The sequence below is a fragment of the Elephas maximus genome, chromosome X (assembly GCF_024166365.1).
Source record: "Elephas maximus indicus isolate mEleMax1 chromosome X, mEleMax1 primary haplotype, whole genome shotgun sequence".
In the NCBI taxonomy this organism is placed as follows: domain Eukaryota; kingdom Metazoa; phylum Chordata; class Mammalia; order Proboscidea; family Elephantidae; genus Elephas; species Elephas maximus.
Window position 1 is genome coordinate 120,933,455 of NC_064846.1, and position 20,332 is coordinate 120,953,786.

General features: G+C 42.4%; 1 protein-coding gene across 3 annotated transcripts in view; it reads left to right on the forward strand.

Moving 5' to 3' along the window:
* The window catches only part of SHROOM4 (shroom family member 4), a 435,335-nt gene that overhangs the window by 342,414 nt on the left and 72,589 nt on the right, over nucleotides 1–20,332 (forward strand). For all 3 annotated transcript variants that reach the window (XM_049871854.1, XM_049871856.1, XM_049871855.1), the window contains 2 exons: nucleotides 3,687–3,821; nucleotides 6,155–8,615. In XM_049871854.1, coding sequence (XP_049727811.1) covers nucleotides 3,687–3,821; nucleotides 6,155–8,615 — 2,596 coding nt within the window. The remainder of the gene's footprint in view (nucleotides 1–3,686; nucleotides 3,822–6,154; nucleotides 8,616–20,332) is intronic.

Below are 20,332 nucleotides of genomic sequence, written 5' to 3' on the forward strand. Positions count from 1 at the left end.
CTCATCTGTAAAGTGGAGACAGTAATAGATCTTAGTACATAGGGTTGGAGTGAGAATTAAATCAGCTAATGCATAAAAAGTTCTTAGTTGCTAAGCCTAAAAAATAATAAAAATTCTGAAGTTAGAAAAAAAATGCTTAGTGCCTGGAACATCGTAAGTGTTCAATAAATAGTCCCTGTTGTCATTTTTTAAATTTTATAGAATACCTACATGTCAGGTGTTATGCTGAGTGATTTCACACATAGGGACTGCATTTAATCCAGATCACAACTTGTGAGAAAAGAATGGTCATCTTCCCCATTTTACAAATGGAGGAACTGCAACTCAGAGAAGAGACCTGACTTGTCCAAGGTCACACAGGTAGGATTAGAAAGTAAGTGTGTACTGACTCCAAGTCTAGGGCTGTTCAGGAATAGTAATAGACCAAATATTAGGCCCTATTGACAGTTTTCTCTCCTTTCCCAAACTAGGGCTAAAAGGCTCCAGCTCTGGCCCCTGGTTCCACAGCTTGGATTTTCCTTTGATTTTCTTCCAGTGTTCCCAGACTCCCTACTGCCCTATCTTCTGTCTTCTTTGGGACTGTTTTCTACTCCTGGAAAAACCCTAAAGAGAGTAGAAAGCTTTGCAGGCTGCCTTTCAAAGTGTGCCAAGGGAGTGGTGTGGCAGATCCTTGACAGTGGGCGGACAGATCTGGGTAAGCCTGGTGGGGAAACACTTAAACTATCAAGGACAAGTCTGAGATAATAACCATTACTGTAGTACCTACCATTTATTGACCACATGCTATTAATCAGGCTCTGTGCTGGATGCTTTCAGAATATTATCTCTAATCTGAACAATAACCTAACCAGTTAAGGATTATTGTTTCCTTTTTCAGATAAGAAAACTGAGGCTCAGACAGGTTGCATGACTTGCATAGAATCACATACCTAAAGTGGTAGAGCTAGGATATAAACCTAGATCTGTTTCACCCCTTTTCGTCTCATTGCCTACTGGCTTGGTATAGTTGGTGGGATGAGATTAACATACATGAGATGATGATGATCGATATAAAACACCATATTATAGGCTAAATCGTGAGGGCTGGATTACTCAGGACAAGCTCCCTGGAGATGGTACTTGAGTAATACCTTGAAGAACATGTACGATTTAGATTAACAAAACAAAAGGGGGGCATTCTTGGCAGAGGTAGCAGTCATAGTATTACTTAAAATTGGTCTAGGACTTGCCAGACCCCGTTCTAAGCAATTGACATGCATTATCACATTTGATTCTCACAACAACCCCATTGGGTAGATATGATTACCCCCATTTTATTGCTATGGAAACGGGGGCTCTGAGAAGTGAAGTCACCTGTCCAAAACAATAGCTAATAAATGGTGGAGCTTAGATTCAAACCAAGGCAGTCCAACTACAAAGCTTGTGCTAAATGCCACTGGAAAACCAACAGCACAAACAAAGTCACAGAGTCAGAAAGGGACAGAGCTGGTTGCAGGGTTTGGTTGGAGCAGAGACATGAGAGATTGGACTAGGCAGGTAAAGTTAGTTTATAGAGGTCTTTGAATGCCTGACCCAGTTTACATTTGATGCAGGATAAGAAACAGGAGCCAGCTGATGTTCTTGAATAGGAAAGTGCCCCAAGTCATTTGATGTTTGAGGTGGTATGATCTAAAAGCAGTAATTGGAGATGGAATAAGGGGAAACTGGCTGGTAGGCTGATGCAGTATTTTGGATGTAAGGAGGAGAGGAGCCATTCTGTGGGATGGCACTCTGGGCACTCTGAGATCCATATTAGAACAATGTGATTGCCAAGTGGTGTCTTCACCTAGATTCCCTCTTCCTTAAATCTTAGCCACTGCTCCTGACCTGTGGCTCTGGTTTCTGACCTTTGGTGAACAGCTTCTCTTGCCCCTTCCTCTTGTACCTCCTTGTGTCTGGTCTGTTACCATTCAATCCATGTTTTTCCCAGAAAGTCCATTTCTCCTCAGGATTTCTATTTTAGGCCTCATCCCTGGAGAGCTTGCACTGCTGGAGCCTTCAGTCTTTCTGCCAGGGGGTGGGGGGTGGGGGGCATTTCCACCTAGGATTGAATCATCCAGCTTGATTTTGTCCACTACTACTGATAATTAGCTAATTTATCTCAGTATATAGCAAGCTTATTGAAAACGGGGCTTATCTTATTCAACTCTGTGCCCTCAGTGTCTAGTATGGATCCTGGCACACTAAATGAGTGAATAAATTAATAAATAATCCATCATCTGTTTATCTCTCTGTCATTTACTTATTTATCATTTCTCTTACTGTCTCATTCATCTCTTTCTGTCATCCATTTCTCTCTACTGAATTTCTCTATAATCCTTCTCTGAGTTTTCTCCCTTTCTGCCATTTGTTCTTCCTTCTTTCATCTCTCCCTCTTATCTCTATTATCTATTTGGCCCTCTCCACCCTCTCTGTTTCCCCTCAACCCCCTTACTCCCTCATTCTGTCTTTCATCAATCATAGCTTTATCTTCTACACTTCCCATGCCTCATGTGCATTCTACCCCCTACCATTCTTCCTCACTTGCAAAGGTGGCACCTGTTAAAGTGAAGTATGCCAGGGGGGAGGGATGGATCCTGTCTAAAACAGAACAAGAGTTGTGGCTGCAACCTCCAGCATCAGGCAGACCCTGTGGCTGCCTTCAGCGCTGTGGCCTCAGACCTGTTTTCCCTTTGTTTACACCTGGCCTACTGAGCAGCCAGTTCCCTCTCTCAGCCTAGCACTGTGTCCTTCACCTCTTTGTTCTATTTTCTCTCACAGGATTTGGGCCTCCCCCAGTGGTGCAGTGGTTAAAAGCTTGGCTGCTAACCAAAAGTTGTCAGTTCAAATCCACCAGCTACTCCTTGGAAACCCTATGGGGCAGTTCTACTCTGCCTTATAGGGTCGCTGTGAGTTGAAATTGACTCCATGGCAATGGGTTTTTTGGTTTGATACCACTTTGCCTACAAACTCAGGTGTCTCATTTCAGTGCCTGCCATACCCTTCACTCTCTCAATGCCTTTACCACACTGTGTTTGAATTTGCTCTGTCTCCCCCACTGAGCTGTAAGCTCTCAAGGGCAAAGACTGTGTTTGATTAATCCCTGTAGTATCAGAGCTAAACACAGATGGCACACAGTAAGCACACTTATGCTTACTGAATGAATTAGTGAAAATTGGAGAATTCCCAGCCCAGTTTGACTTACTTGAACTTCTTAATCACTTGGCTGTTCCTTTCTCAGAAAAATAGGAAGATTGGCCATATTGAATATTTTTTCATCAAAGGGAAGTGAAGGTAGGCTTACTGTTCATTGGACAGCAGCACTGCACTCATTTATCCTACAAATATTAAGTATCTACTATATGAATTGGAATTGACTAGATGGCAACAGGCTTGGACATGTCTGGCACTGTTGTATGTGCTTGGGATACATCAGCGAACAAAAGATCCCTGTGAAGCTGACATTCTTATTCCCAGGGATCACCCTCAGGGTGAAGGAGATTTCAGTACTGGGAGCTGAGGAGGGCCACTAAGATTCCCACACCCACCAACTCCTTGCAAGATGTTCTACTTCATTTGAGGGAAAGAAGGGGTGGGGCGGAAGCTGCTTGGGAAGTGATTTCAGCTCTGGTTCCCCAAGTTAACTTCCTGTCCCTTTCCCGCTGTAGGAGGAACGCCCCTGTCAGTAGGCCACACTCATGGCACGTGGCCAAGCTGCTGGAGGGATGCCCTGAAGCGGCCACCACCATGCATTTCCCTTCTGAAGCCTTCAGCTTGTCCTGGCATTCAGGCTGCAACACAAGGTGAGTCTAGAGCCCTCCCTTCAAGATAGGATGGAAGGTAGGCAATCAGGCGACTCCTCCTCCTCTGCTCTAGTTCTTGTTGGATGTTATAGAGCCTACAGCAGTATAATGGGAAATGAACTGGGAGTCTAGAGAACCTGGGTCCTAGTCCTAGTCTACTGCTAACTCTCTTTGTGCCTTTGGGCCAGTTCCTTTCCTTCTGGAAAATATTTACTTGAAATACTTATTCACTTGCCTTGCAAGACACAACGCTCTCCTGCTTTTTGTCCTACCTTGCTGGCTGCCCCTTCTCAGTCTCTTTTTTTGTTTCCTCCCTAATCTGTTAATGCAGGAGGGCCCCAGCACTCAGTTCTAGTCCTCATCTCTGTATACATTGACTCACTGATGATCTCATCCATTGTTTATCAGCTCTGCCACAGAGCCAAAGACTTCAAAATGAAAAAAAAAAAAAAAAAAGACCTCCTTAAATAACAGGGTTTCCCTGCAATGAGGATCACTGTACTCAGGGTCTTTGATGTGGTGACTGTGCTATCTGTTGTTGCTGAAACATTTTCCCAGAAGAGGTATAAAAATTTTTCAGCAAGCTGAGAGCCACCAAAGCTGCCTTTTCCTTTCTACAGCAAGGTCTTCCCTCTAAGAAAGGATTTATGTTGAGGAGGCTCAAGGAAGCTAAGGGTTGACTTTTCTCCCACTTGATGACTTTATTTGACATCGGAAGCCAGGGACTCATAGCAGAGGCAGTTTTGTTCTGGTAGAACGCAAGAACCATATTCTGAGCTTGGCTCCTATTTGAGTGAGGAGGTGTGTTTTGTTTTGTTTTGTTTTGTTTTCGGCAGGAAGGGTGGTGGAGTGAATAGCAGGTCTCCTTGCCAAAAAGGAATTGATGAATTCCTAGCACAGAGGCCAATTGAGCAGAATAGCTAAGGGGCAAAGGCAGGGGAGGCTGACCCAAGGGCCTCATGGGCTTCTGCCATAGCTCAACTCTGGCTTTCTTGACTACAGCCTTTATGAGATCAGCATGCAGCTTCTGGGGTTTTAGCCATAGGGAGTTACTGGCATAGTTTGGCTCAGTTTGCTTTTGTGTGTGGGAAACGGTACTTAAAATTCAAGATAACATCTTATCCTAGCCCCTTCCTTTGTCTCCCCAGCTTGGCTTTGGTGTGGGGGATGAGTGAGGCATGGGTAGGCAGGGGCCACTAGAGTATCAATAATAGCAGCAGAGATTGTGCTGATAACAATGACAACAACAACCATGATAGCAGCAGCTACCATGTATTGAACCTTTGCTAGGTGCCCAGGCTGTAATAAGGGTTTATATTTATGATCTGATTTCTTCTACACAGCAACCCTCTGATATGGATGTTATTATTATTCCCCTTTAACAGATGGTATTAGCAGATGAGCTAAGACATTGAAGTCACAGAGGCCTGGATTCAAACCCCAGCTCTGCTTCTTTAGCAGCTTTGTGAGCTTGTTGGCTTACTTTATATTAGAGAAGCTCTTATTTTCTCAGTTGTAAAGTGAAGATAATAATCTTTCCCCTTCTGCTTGAAATGAGACATTGTAAAGTGCCTGGCACATTGTAAGTCTTCAGTAAAGGGTCAGGATTACTATTATCAAGAAAAGAAGAACAGAGAACACCTAAATTCTGGTCCTCTCTGTGCCACTAGCTAGCTGGATAATCTTGAGAAAATCACTTCCCCCAAATTGCTTCCCTTTGCTGTGCTTGCTTTACACCAGTGATTCTGAAAAAAAGTATGGTCTTTGGACCAGCAGCGCCAACATTACCTGGGAACTAGTTAAAAGTACAACTTTTCAGGCCCCATGCAGACAAAACTCTAGGGATGAGGGTCAGTAACCTGTGCCTTAACAAGCCCTCCATGTGATTCTGATGTGCACTAAAGTTTGAGAACCACTAATTTATAAAATGCTCTGTCTGAAACTGAATCAGTCCTTGAGGGCCCCTCTCTAATGCTGATATTCTGTGATTGTCTGGGCAGAGAGATGCATGCTGGCTCCCTAGCAACAGGGACAACCCAGAAGCAATTCCAGACTGGCTGATGACAGGGAAACAGACAACCCCCATGGAGTTCTCACACTTTTAATCTTTGGGATGTTTCCCCATCCCTCGTCCATATGCCGTCTGGTCCCCATCCCTTTTCCACATCCTTGTGGGGCCCCAGTTTTCCTTTCCTCCTTTTTGCCTTACTTTCCTCTCATTCGTGTCATGAGTTCCTCTGGATTGTCCTGCCTTCTCCCATGGCAGGGCTGGCCAGGGTGGGAAAGGGACTTGGTGATTTAGCTAGCTAACCTCTGTGCCCTGTGTTTTACAGTGACGTGTGTGTGCAGTGGTGTCCACTCTCCCGGCACTGCAGCACTGAGAAAAGCAGCTCCATTGGTAGCATGGAGAGCCTGGAGCAACCAGGCCAAGCCACCTATGAGGGCCACCTCTTGCCCATTGACCAGAACATGTACCCCAACCAGCGTGACTCAGCCTACAGCTCCTTCTCAGCCAGCTCAAATGCCTCTGACTGTGCCCTTTCCCTCAGGCCAGATGAGCCAGCCTCTGCAGACTGCATCATGCAAAGCCCAGGGCCAGGTAAGGCCCCCAATGGCAGGCCTAATGTGGCTGAGACCTCAGGAGGTGGCCGACGCAGTAACGGGGGCCACCTAACCGCCAGCCCCCAGATGCCATTCTGCCCACAGGATGGCTACCACTCAGGGCCTGCCAAAGCATCAAAGGGCCCACCACAACCTCCAGTGAGGCGAGATAGCCTTCAGGCCTCCAGAGCCCAACTCCTCAATGGAGAGAAACGCAGGGCTTCTGGGCCTGTGGACTCCTTGCAACAGAAGGAGAAACTCAGCTCAGAGGCCATGCTGTCCCCAAGGAGCCCTAACAGGTTCTGCTGCCTCAGCAGACAAGACCAAGAGACCAGTGAGGGGCATCAGAACTGTGAACTCAGCCAGCCTCCTGACTTCAGCCAGCAGGGCTGTGAACATCTACTGATGGAGACCTCAGCCAAAGCTGCTGGTTACCCAAAATCCTGTGACAAGGCTTCCAGCACAGATCACAACCCACTCAACAAGTCTTCAACAGAGCAAACTAAGGCTACTTCTGTCAGCAACCCTCCGCATCTCACAGGGCCCACAGAGCATCGTCATAGTGCTCCTGAACAACTGCTAGCATCCCACCTGCAGCACGTGCACCTTGATACTAGGGGCAGCAAGGGGATGGAGCTCCCATCTGGGCAGGATGGGCACCAGTGGACCCTGTCCCCCTTGCATAGCAGGCACACAGGGAAGAAAAGTCCATGTCCCCCTGCAGGAGGAACCCAGGACCAGCTCAGCAAAGAGAAAAAAAACAGGCCAATGGATGATAGGCCTTTGAGTTTAGGACACCAGAGCCCAAGCAGTTCTTCACATGGAGACGCTGATGGACACCCTCCAGAAAGAGGTTTCCTGGACCCAATCAGAGGAGGTAATGAATTGACAAGCCAACAGCCGTCTGTCTCTGGTCCCCCTGTTCATCAATCCAGGGACTTTTCTTCAACCACTAAAGTAACCAGTGGCACAGAGGCAATTGAAGAAGTAGGCATTGAGCCCAAGGAGTGTGGCCACATGGGTAGTAGGCGAAGTGGAGGGACCCGGGGCCGCTCTACCCAAAACCGGCGGAAGAGTGAGCGTTTTGCTACCAATCTACGTAATGAAATTCAGAGAAGGAAGGCCCAGCTCCAGAAAAGTAAGGGCCCCTTTTCACAGCTGTGTGACACTAAGGAGCCAGTAGAAGAAACTGAGGAGCCTCCAGAAAGTCCTCTACTTCCTAACTCTAACTCATCTCTTCTATCTTCATATCAAGAACCACCTAGCCCCAGGGACAAGCTCCTCAACAAGAGTGTGATACTCAGGGCTAGGTCTTCAGAGTGCCTTAGTCAAGCCCCTGAGAGCCATGAATCTAGAACAGACTTGGAGGGACAAATAAGCACTGACCAGAGGTCTGACCAGTCCTTTGGGGGCTTAAACACCTGGTGGAAAGCTGATCCATCCTCTTCAAACTCTGAGAAAACAAACGCTCACCATGGAACCCATGGAGGTCGTTGGAGATGGTCTCCAGAGCATAACCTGCAGCCACATGTGGCACTAGCCATGGATGGCCCTTCTAACCCAGGTAACAGCAAGGAATTGAAGCCTTCGACTACCCAAACAGGGGAGGAAGCCATCCTCTTGCCCTTTGCAGACAGAAGAAAGTTATTTGAAGAGAGTAGCAAATCTTTATCCACGTCTCATTTGCCAGGTTTAGCCATTCATAGCAACAAGACTTTTACCCAGAGACCAAAGACTATAGACCAAAACTTCCAGCCAATGAGCTCCAGCTACAGAGACTTGAGACACCATCCCCTGGACCAGTCATGTCGTTCCACAGACCAATCATATCATTCCATGTCACCCCTTCAGTTAGAAACTCCCACTTACCTCGAATGCTTTGCAAGCAAAGGCCTAGAGCACTCCATGTGTCATAAGCCACTACACTGTGGTGAGTTTGATTACTGCAGTACCTGCTCTTACTCCTGCAGTGTTCAGGGAGCTGTAGTCCATGACCTTTGCATTTATTGTTCTGGAGAAATCTGTCCTGCCTTGCTAAAAAGAAATATGATGCCAAACTGCTACAATTGCCGATGCCACCACCACCAGTGCATCCGGTGTTCAGCTTGCTATCATAATTCCCAGCATAGTACCCTTGAGGACAGCAGCTTGGCACCTGGCAACACTTGGAAACTCAGGAAGCCAGCGGTGCAGGTGAGGACTTGGTTTTTGGATGGGTGAGCTTCATTATTCTCTTTGTGAGGAGAAAGGTAAATCATTTGAAAATACAACAATTATAATTCTTTAGAACTATATAGACCTGGCTTCAACAGGTGGTAGCATAGTAACCTTGAGCAAGACACTCAACCACCAAAATTGCAGTTACCTCATCTTTTAGATAAAAATAATGTTTGCCTCATAAAATGGACACAACTAGGATTTATGTCCTGATTGTATAATTAGCATCTGAGGGACCTTTAGCAAGTCATTCAATCACCAAAAATTGCACTTATGTGATCTCTAAAGTGAAAAAATACATATTTTTAAACTCAGAAATCAAAGCAGTGGTACCTCTGAGAGGTGGCACGGAGACCGGATTGACTGGGAAAGTGCAGGAGGAAGCTTTGTGGGGTGATGATAATGTTCTGTATCTTGATAAGGTTTGAGTTACACTGGTATATACATTTGTAAAAACTCAACAAACGTACACTTAATACTTGCGTATTTCACTGAAAGTAAATTTTATCTTAAAAATATCATAATACTGAATCTTTCCTTAATGATATGCATGCCATCATATACTGTATACTGATGTGTGCAACTTATTTTGTGGTTTTCAGCATACGAGTCTTGCACATTTTTTTTATATTTCTCCCTAAGATTCCGTGTTTTTTGATGCTACTGTAAGTGGTATTGTTTTCTCAATGTCAAGTTAAAATTCTTTGTTACTATTATATAAAAACACAATTGATTTTTGTATACTGGCCTTGTATATGTACTGTGACCTTGCTTAAAACACTTATTCTAGTAGCTTTTTGGTAGATTAAAAAAATTTTTTTTTCTACGTAGGCAATTATGTCACCTAGAAATAGAAGAAATTTTATCTCTTCCTTTCCACTATGTGTACATTTTTGTGGAGAGAAGGGCACCTTTTGGCACTTTCTAGAACCTCCAATACAATGTTGAATAGAAGTAGTGAGAGTTGACATTGTTCCCAATTTTTCACTACTAAGTTTTTTTTTTTTCTTTCAAGTATGTTAGCTGTAGGTTTTCTGTAGAGTCCTTTATCAGGTTGAAGAAGTTCTCCTTTATTCCCAGTTTTCTGAGAGTTTTTACCAGGAGTGGATGCTTTTTCTATATCTATTGAGATAATCATATAGTTTTTTCTTATTCTGCTGATGTGGTGAACTATACTGATTGATTTTTGAATTGAGAACCAGACAAGCAATCCCAAACCAACTTGGTCATGATGTATTATCCTTTTTATATGTTACTAGATTGGATTTGCTAATATTTTATTAAGAATTTTTACATCTTTATCAGGGATTTTAGTCTGTAGTTTTCTAATAATATCTTTGTCTGGTTTTGATATCAGGGTAATGCTGGCCTTATAGAACGAGTTGGGAAGTATTCTCTTCTATTTTCAGGAAGAGTTTGTATAGAATTGGTATTATTTCTTCCTTAAATGTTTCATATAATTCAGTATTGAAGTCATCTGAGCCTGGAGTTCTCTTTGTGGGAAGATTTTCAATTACAAATTCAATTTTTTAAAATAGATATAGGGCCATTCAGGATATCTATTTTTTTTTTCAGTTTTGCCTTCTTTATTGATATTCTCTATTTGATGAGTCATTGGTGTTATACTTTCCTTTAATTCCTTCAACATGTTTTCCTTCAGTTCTTTGAACATATTTGTAATAACTACTTTGTAATCTTTATTTTCTAAGTCCAAATTTTGGACTCCCTCTAAGGCAGTTTCTATTGTCTTATTCTGCACCCTCCCCCACCCTGGTGCAATAGTCACATTTTTCTGTGTTTTTTTTTTTTTTTTGCATGTCTCATTAAAAAAAAACAAAAACAAACTTAATATTTTAGATGATATATTGTAGCCAGCCTGGATTCTGATTATTTGCTATCAGAAATTGTTGTTGTTTGTTTGTCTGTTTCTTTAGTGACTTACCTGGATCAATTTCATAAAGTCTTTTCCTGACAATATGAAGCCTCTGATGTCACTGTTGAGATTTCTTTCCTTGTTTATATCTTTTGCCTGGTTTCCTAGGGGTTGCCTCTGTGTTTATGTAAACCACTTAATGATCAAATGTTGTACTTAAGCTATCCTAGCCCATTACATTTTCATCTTTTGCCACTAGATGTGTGTGTGGTTTGGAGAGTGTTTTCACAGTTCAGGGAGTTTACAATTTTGTTCCACATTCAGTAGAGACGAATAGCTCAGAGGTTCTCCCCGGTCACTGCTCAGGGGACACAGTCTAGAGTATATGCACAGACTTACAGGCCCCCAGGGATGAGCCAGGTTTTATTTTTAAGCCTGACTCTCTAGGAATTGGCCTTGGATCACAGTAGCTCTGTTGGAAGTCCCTAAGGGTAACTCCACGTTTGGTGATTCACTAGGACTCAGCATACAGTTGTACTCATGGCTAATATTTATTACAGAGAAAGAATGCAAAGCAAAATCAGCAAAGGGAAAAGGTGCATGGAGTGAAGTACAGAGGAAACCAGGCACAAGATTCCAACTGTCCTCTCACACAGGGCACATTTTATTTTTCTCTTTATCAATGAATTGTGACAACATATGTGAAATGTTTACTACAAGAAGGGCTCATTAGAGACTCATAGATTTTTATTGGAAGCTGGTCACATAGGCACCGTTTGCCTAGCACATACCAAAATTTCCATATCTCAGAAACAAAACAATTGTTCAGCAGTCAGTTTACAGGCAGTATGTACAGTTCACACTTTAGGCACAGTGAGCCACTCTTATCAATTAGAGAAACTTTGGCATGTGTTGTCCTTCTTTCTTACTTGGGTAGAGTTTGTGTGAGATTAGTTTTATTTATTCCTTAAATTCTTAGTGGGGTTTGCAACTGAAGTAATTTTTTTTTAATTTTTATTGAGCTTCAAGTGAATGTTTACAAATCAAGTCAGTCTGTCACATATAAGTTTATATACACCTTACTCCATACTCCCACCTGCTCTCCCCCAAATGAGTCAGCCCTTCCAGTCTCTCCTTTCGTGACAATTTTGCCAGCTTCCAACCCTCTCTACCCTCCCATCCCCCCTCCAGACAGGAGATGCCAAAGCAGTCTCAAGTGTCCACCTGATACAAATAGCTCACTCTTCATCAGCATTTCTCTCCTACCCACTGTCCAGTCCCTTCCATGTCTGATGAGTTGCCTTCGGGGATGGTTCCTGTCCTGGGCCAACAGAAGGTTTGGGGACCATGACTGCCGGGATTCCTCTAGTCTCAGTCAGACCATTAAGTATGGTCTTTTTGTGAGTATTTGGGTTCTGCATCTCACTGATCTCCTGCTCCCTCAGGGGTTCTCTGTTGTGCTCCCTGTCAGGGTAGTCATTGGTTGTGGCCGGGCACCAAGTAGTTCTTCTGGTCTCAGGATGACGTAAGTCTCTGGTTCATGTGGCCCTTTCTGTCTCTTGGGCTCATAGTTATTGTGTGACCTTGGTGTTCTTCATTCTCCTTTGCTCCAGGTGGGTTGAGACCAATTAATACATCTTAGATGGCTGCTTGTTAGCATTTAAGACCCCAGACGCCACATTTCAAAGTGGGATGCAGAATGTTTTCATAATAGAATTTTTGGCCAATTGACTTAGAAGTCCCCTTAAACCATGGTTCCCAAACCCCCGCCCTTGCTCCACTGACCTTTGAAGCATTCGGTTTATCCCGGAAACTTCTTTGCTTTTGGTCCAGTCCAGTTGAGCTGACCTTCCATGTATTGAGTATTGTCCTTCCCTTCACCTAAAGTAGTTCTTATCTACTAACTAATCAGTAAAAAACCCTCTCCCACCCTCCCTCCCTCCCCACCTCGTAACCACAAAAGTATGTGTTCTTCTCAGTTTATACTATTTCTCAAGATCTTATAATAGGGGTCTTATACAATATTTGTCCTTTTGCCTCTGACTCATTTCGCTCAGCATAATGCCTTCCAGGTTCCTCCATGTTATGAAATGTTTCACAGATTCGTCACTGTTCTTTATCGATGCGTAGTATTCCATTGTGTGAATATACCACAATTTATTTACCCATTCATCTGTTGATGGACACCTTGGTTGCTTCCAGCTTTTAGCTATTGTAAACAGAGCTGCAATAAACATGGGTGTGCATATATCTGTTTGTGTGAAGGCTCTTATTTCTCTAGGGTATGTTCCGAGGAGTGGGATTTCTGGGTTGTATGGTAGTTCTATTTCTAACTGTTTAAGATAACGCCAGATAGATTTCCAAAGTGGTTGTACCATTTTACATTCCCACCAGCAGTGTATAAGAGTTCCAATCTCTCCGCAGCCTCTCCAACATTTATTATTTTGTGTTTTTTGGATTAATGCCAGCCTTCTTGGAGTGAGATGAAATCTCATCGTAGTTTTAATTTGCATTTCTCTAATGGCTGATGATCGAGAGCATTTTCTCGTGTATCTGTCAGCTGCCTGAATATCTTCTTTAGTGAAGTGCGTGTTCATATCCTTTGCCCACCTCTTGATTGGGTTGTTGTCTTTTTGTGGTTGAGTTTTGACAGAATCATACAGATTTTAGAGATCAGGCGCTGGTCGGAGATGTCATAGCTGAAACTTCTTTCCCAATCTGTAGGTGGTCTTTTTACTCTTTTGGTGAAGTCTTTAGATGAGCATAGGTGTTTGATTTTTAGGAGCTCCCAGTTATCGGGTTTCTCTTCATCATTTTTGGTAATGTTTTGTATTCTGCTTATGCCTTGTATCAGGGCTCCTAACGTTGTCCCCATTTTTTCTTCCATGATCTTTAAAGTTTTAGTCTTTATGTTTAGGTCTTTGATCCACTTGGAGTTAGTTTTTGTGCATGGTGTGAAGTATGGGTCCTGTTTCATTTTTTTGCAAATGGATATCCAGTTATGCCAGCACCATTTGTTAAAAAGACTATCTTTTCCCCAATTAACTGACACTGGGCCTTTGTCAAATATCAGCTGCTCATATGTGGATGGATTTATATCTGGGTTCTCAATTCTGTTCCACTGGTCTATGTGCCTGTTGTTGTACCAATACCAGGCTGTTTTGACTACTGTGGCTGTATAATAGGTTCTGAAATCAGGTAGAGTGAGGCCTCCGACTTTCTTCTTCTTTTTCAGTAATGCTTTGCTTATCCGAGGCTTCTTTCCCTTCCATATGAAGTTGGTGATTTGTTTCTCTATTACTTTAAAAAATGACATTGGAATTTGGATCGGAAGTACATTGTATGTATAGGTGGCTTTTGGTGGAATAGACATTTTTATTATGTTAAGTCTTCCTATCCATGAGCAAGGTATGTTTTTCCACTTAAGTATGTCCTTTTGAATTTCTTGTAGTAGTGCTTTGTAGTTTTCTTTGTATAGGTCTTTTACATCCTTGGTAAGATTTATTCCTAAGTATTTTATCTTCTTGGGGGCTACTGTGAATGGTATTTCCTCTTCGATGTTCTTTTTGTTGATGTAGAGGAATCCAAGTGATTTTTGTATGTTTACCTTATAACCTGAGACTCTGCCAAACTCTTCTATTAGTTTCAGTAGTTTTCTGGAGGATTCCTTAGGGTTTTCTGTGTATAAGATCATGCATCTGCAAATAGAGATAATTTTACTTCCTCCTTGCCAATCCGGATGCCTTTTATTCCTTTGTCTAGCCTAATTGCTCTGGCTAGGACCTCTAGCACAATGTTGAATAAGAGCAGTGATAAAGGGCATCCTTGTCTTGTTCCCGTTCTCAAGGGAAATGCTTTCAGGTTCTCTCCATTTAGAGTGATGTTGGCTGTTGGCTTTGCATAGATCCCCTTTATTATGTTGAAGAATTTTCCTTCAATTCCTATTTTGGTGAGAGTTTTTATCATAAATGGGTGTTGGACTTTGTCAAATGCCTTTTCTGCATCAATTGATAAGATCATGTGGTTTTTGTCTTTTGTTTCATTTATGTGGTGGATTACATTAATGCTTTTTACCTGGTATAAATCCCACTTGATCGTGGTGAATTATTTTTTTGATATGTCATTGACTTCTATTGGCTAGAATTTTGTTGAGGATTTTTGCATCTATGTTCATGAGGGATATAGGTCTGCAGTTTTCTTTTTTTGTAATGTCTTTACCTGGTTTTGGTACCAGGGAGATGATGGCTTCATAGAATGAGTTGGGTAGTATTCCATCATTTTCTATGCTTTGAAATACCTTTAGTAGTAGTGGTGTTAACTCTTCTCTGAAAGTTTGGTAGAACTCTGCAGTGAAGCCGTCCGGGCCAGGGCTTTTTTTGTTGGGAGTTTTTTGATTACCGTTTCAATCTCTTTTTTTGTTATGGGTCTATTTAGTTGTTCTACTTCTGAATGTGTAGTTTAGGTAGGTAGTGTTTTTCCAGGAATTCATCCATTTCTTCTAGGTTTGCAAATTTGTTAGAGACACAATTTTTCGTAATAATCTGATACGATTCTTTTAATTTCAGTTGGGTCTGTTGTTATGTGTCCCTTCTTGTTTCTCATTCGGGTTGTTTCCTTTCCTGTATTTCTTTAGTCAGTCTAGCCAATGGTTTATCAATTTTGTTAATTTTTTCAAAGAACCAGGTTTTGGCTTTGTTAATTCTTTCAATTGTTTTTCTGTTCTCTAATTCATTTAGTTCAGCTCTCATTTTTATTATTTGTTTTCTTCTGGTGCCTGATGGATTCTTTTGTTGCTCACTTTCTATTTGTTCAAGTTTTAGGGACAGTTCTCTGATTTTGGCTCTTTCTTCTTTTTGTGTGTGTGCATTTATCGATATAAATTGGCCTCTGATCACTGCTTTTGCTGTGTCCCAGAGGTTTTGATAGGAAGTATTTTCATTCTCGTTGCGTTCTATGAATTTCCTTATTCCCTCCTTGATGTCTTCTATAACCCAGTCTTTTTTCAGGAGGGTATTGTTCATTTTCCAAGTTTTTGATTTCTTTTCCCTAGTTTTTCTGTTCTTGATTTCTAGTTTTACTGCCTTGTGGTCTGAGAAGATGCTTGGTAATATTTCGATGTTTTGGATTCTGGAAAGGTTTGTTTTATGACCTAATATGTGGTGTATTCTAGAGAATGTTCCATGTGCGCTAGAGAAAAATGTATACTTTGCAGCAGTTGGGTGGAGAGTTCTGTATAAGTCAATGAGGTCAAGTTGGTTGATTGTTGCAATTAGGTTTTCCGTGTCTCTATTGAGCTTCTTACTGGATGTCCTGTCCTTCTCCGTAAGTGGTGTGTTGAAGTCTCCTACTATAATTGTGGAGGTGTCTATCTCACTTTTCAATTCTGTTAAAATTTGATTTATGTATCTTGTAGCCCTGTCATTGGGTGCATAAATATTTAATATGGTTATGTCTTCCTGATCAATTGTCCCTTTTATCATTATGTAGTGTCCTTCTTTATCCTTTGTGGTGGATTTAAGTCTAAAGTCTATTTTGTCAGAAATTAATATTGCTACTCCTCTTCTTTTTTGCTTATTGTTTGCTTGATATATTTTTTTCCATCCTTTGAGTTTTAGTTTGTTTGTGTCTCTAAGTCTAAGGTGTGTCTCTTGTAGGCAGCATATAGACGGATCGTGTTTCTTTATCCAGTCCGAGACTCTCTGTCTCTTTATTGGTGCATTTAGTCCATTTACGTTCAGCGTAATTATAGATAAATAAGTGTTTAGTGTTGTCATTTTGATGCCTTTTTATGTGTGTTGTTGATAATTTCATTTTTCCACTTACTTTTTTGTGCTGAGACGTTTTTCTTAGTAAATTGTGAGATCCTCATTTTCTTAGTGTTTGACTTTATGTTTGTTGAGTCGTTACATTTTTCTTGGCTTTTATCTTGAGTTATGGAGTTGTTATACCTCTTTATGGTTACCTTAATATTTACCCCTATTTTTCTAAGTAAAAACCTAACTTGTATTGTTCTATATTGCCTTATATCACTCTCCATATGGCAGTTCTATGCCTCCTGTATTTAGTCCCTCTTTTTGATTATTGTGATCTTTTACATATTGACTTCAATGATTCCCTGTTATGAGCATTTTTTTAATTAATCTTAATTTATTTTTGTGATTTCCCTATTTGAGTTGATATCAGGATGTTCTGTTTTGTGACCTTGTGTTGTGCTGGTATCTGATATTATTATTAGTTTTCTGACCAAACAATTTCCTTTAGTAATTCTTGTAGCTTTGGTTTGGTTTTTGCAAATTCTCTAAACTTGTGTTTATCTGTAAATATCTTAATTTCTCCTTCATATTTCAGAGAGAGTTTTGCTGGGTATATGATACTTGGCTGGCTGTTTTTCTCCTTCAGTGCTCTATATATGTCATCCCATTGCCTTCTTGCCTGCATGGTTTCTGCTGAGTAGTCTGAACTTATTCTTATTGATTCTCCCTTGAAGGAGACCTTTCTTTTATTCCTGGGTGCTTTTAAAATTTTCTCTTTATCTTTGTTTTTGGCAAGTTTTGTGATAATATGTCTTGCTGCTTTTCTTTTTGGATCAATCTTAAATGGGGTCCGACGAGCATCTTGGATAGATATCCTTTCATCTTTCATGATGTCAGGGAAGTTTTCTGTCAGCAGATCTTCAACTATTCTCTCTGTGTTTTCTGTTCTCCCTCCCTGTTCTGGGACTCCAATCACATGCAAATTATCCTTCTTGATAGAGTCCCACATGATTCTTAGGGTTTCTTCATTTTTTTTAATTCTTTTATCTGATTTTTTTTCAGCTATATTGGTGTTAATTCCCTGGTCCTCCAGATTTCCCACTCTGCATTCTAACTGCTCGAGTCTGCTTCTCTGACTTCCTATTGTGTTGTCTAATTCTGTAATTTTATTGTTAATCTTCTGGATTTCTGAATGCTGTCTCTTTATGGATTCTTGCAACTTATTAATTTTTCCTCTATGTTCTTCAATAATCTTTTTTAGTTCTTCAACTGCTTTATCAGTGTGTTCCTTGGCTTTTTCTGGAGATTGCCTTATTTCATTTCTGAGGTCATCCCTGATGTCTTGAAGCTTTCTGTAAATTAGTTTTTTATATTCTGTATCTGGTAATTCCAGGATAGTATCTTCATTTGGGAAAGATTTTGATTCTTTAGTTTGGGGGGTTGTAGAAGCAATCATGGTCTGCTTCTTTATGTGGTTTGATATCGACTGCTGTCTCCGAGCCATCACTAAGATATTGTAGTGATTTATTCTATATTTGCTCACTGAGTCTTATCTTGTTTTGTTTTCTTTCAGTATACGTAGGTGGGCTACTAGATTGCACTGTCTTGATTGTAGTAGCCCTTGACTTACTTATGACCTATTACCAGCTGGTTTGGGCTGTTACCAGATATATATGCCTGAGTCCATTCACTATTCTTGAGTAGAATCTGATTTTGGGTCATCAAGTGTGTGATGCACACTGTCACCTATCCACCTTGAGACGTAGTGGTGATAGTTGTGTGCACCAGATTCTAGTAGCAGCTGGGGTTCACACTCCGGGGGGGGGGCATTATGCTGACAGGCTTCCCCCAAGTGTCAGTGAGGTAGGTGTGTCTCTATGCCTAAAGCACCTTGGTGGGTGGGCTCTGCAGCTGTACCTTAGGCCCCCAATGCAAGTACCTCTACAGGTTGGTTGGTTTCACCCTCCTTAGACCCCTAAGGCAGGAGACTAGGTGGTCTGGGGGGACCTTCAGCCCTCAGTTCCCTGTTGTGGGTCAGTGAGGGCTTGTTGAATACGCAGAGATATCAGACCTGGGAAACTTGTCTTTCCATTAAATCCGCTAAAAGAAATGCAGTCAGATGCCTATCAGAAATGCTTTTGCATTATAATAGCCACCTTGTTCCCTGTAGGGATGAAAGCCCGAGACTGTGGGTCACATATGCTTGGCTGGAGCTGGTTCTGTGTTTTTAGTCCAATTAGGGAAGGATTTTTTGTCCCTGGGTTTTTTGTGGTTGCTTCTCTCAGGCCAGAAGAATGGGTTAGGAAAAGACCAAAAAAAAAAAAAAAGGAAAAGAAAAACTGCAGAGCAGTTCTCCCTCTGGCTCAGGAAATTCCAATGTTAATGAAGCCGCCTGGGAAGGGGAGGGGAGGGTTCAGAAAAACAGGAGAGAGTAGCACCCCGGAATATAGACAAAGTTACTTATCTTGCTTGGGATGACTGTTTTATCTGAGATTCCGAGGGGTGCGTCGCCTGTGTGCGCTGGCTGGGTAGAGATTGCCCCCGAGGGTCAGGCCCGCATCCCGTGCTTGCGCTGTCTCAGAAGCCGCGGTCAGTTCCTCCGCTGCCAGTCCAAAGCCCAGCGTCAAGGTTCCCCGGCTGGGACGCTGCACTCCGGGCTCCAAAAACATTCGCTGCCTCCCGGTGACTTCTCCTCCTGCCAGCCGCGTTGCCACGCTGCCCGTGCGGATCGGCTGGGCCCCCCCAGGTCAGTTCAGGGGGTTGGGGCTGTGCCCTGTGTTTGCACCGTCACAGGATGTCGTGCTCAGCTCCCCTGCGCCCATTCCAAAGCCCCGCGCCGAGGTTCCCCAGCTGGGACGCTGCACTTCTGGCTCCAAAACCAGTCGCTGCCTCCCGGCGACTTCTCCTCCCTCCAGCTGCGTCGCTGGGCCGCCTGCACGGACTGGCTGGGCCCCCTCCCGAGGTCAGTTCAGGGGGGTAGGGCTGTGCCCCGTGTTTGCGCCGTCACAGGATGCCGTGCTCAGCTCCCCTACACCCAGTCCAATGCCCAGCGCCAAGGTTTCCTGACTGGGACGCTGGCTCCAGGCTCCGAAAACCGTCGCTGCTTCCCTGCAGTTGTTCATTCTCGGTCTCTGTCACTCAGGTCAACTCTTTAAATCTGTGTTTGTTGGTCAGGGTTCGTAGATTGTCATGTATGTGATCGATTCACTTGTTTTTCCAGGTCTTTGTTGCAAGAGGGATCCGAGGTAGCATCTACCTAGTCAGCCATCTTGGCCCCCTCCTCCAGGATATCTATTTCATTTTGAGTGAGCTTTCACATCTTGTGTCTTTCAAGGAATTTGTCCATTCCATTTGAGTTTTCAAATTATGGGGATAAAGTTATTTGCAGCTTACTCGAAATGCATAAAAAATTTAAGATGGATTAGTGAATGGATAGAGAGGTGAATAAATAGACATGTGATAAAGCAAAGATATCAGAATGTTAATTGTAGAATCTAGGTGGTGGGATATGGGTGCTTACTGTAAAATTCTTTCAACTTTTCTGTATGTTTGAAAATATTTATAATAAAATGTTGAAAAAAGTAAGCAAAGAAATATAAAATAATGATTTAAGGGCACTGATGCTGGGACCAGACATCCTGGGTTCAATCCCTTCTCCAGAACTTACAATGCTTAAATTTCTCCATCTAAAATATAGGGGTAATAACAGGACCTATTTTATAAGCTGCTTATGAGGATTAAATGATGTAACATGTGTAAAGCACTTAGAACAGTGACTAGCAGAGAGTAATTACATTATAAGTGTGATTTTTTTTTTAAAGGGAGAGGGAGAATTTTGGCTTAGCTTGAGAAACGTTTGCTGAAAGAAGGACCTGCAAGTAGACATAGAAAAAGGGGTCTGAAATTGAGGGGGAAGTGAGGAGGTGATGGCTGCAGAGGCATCAGCTCAGGACAAGCAACTCCATAAGGGGCCCAAACAAAATAAAACAAACCTGTTGCCATCAAGTTCATTCCAACTCATACTGACCCTATAGGACAGAGTAGAACTGCCCCATAGGGTTTCCAAG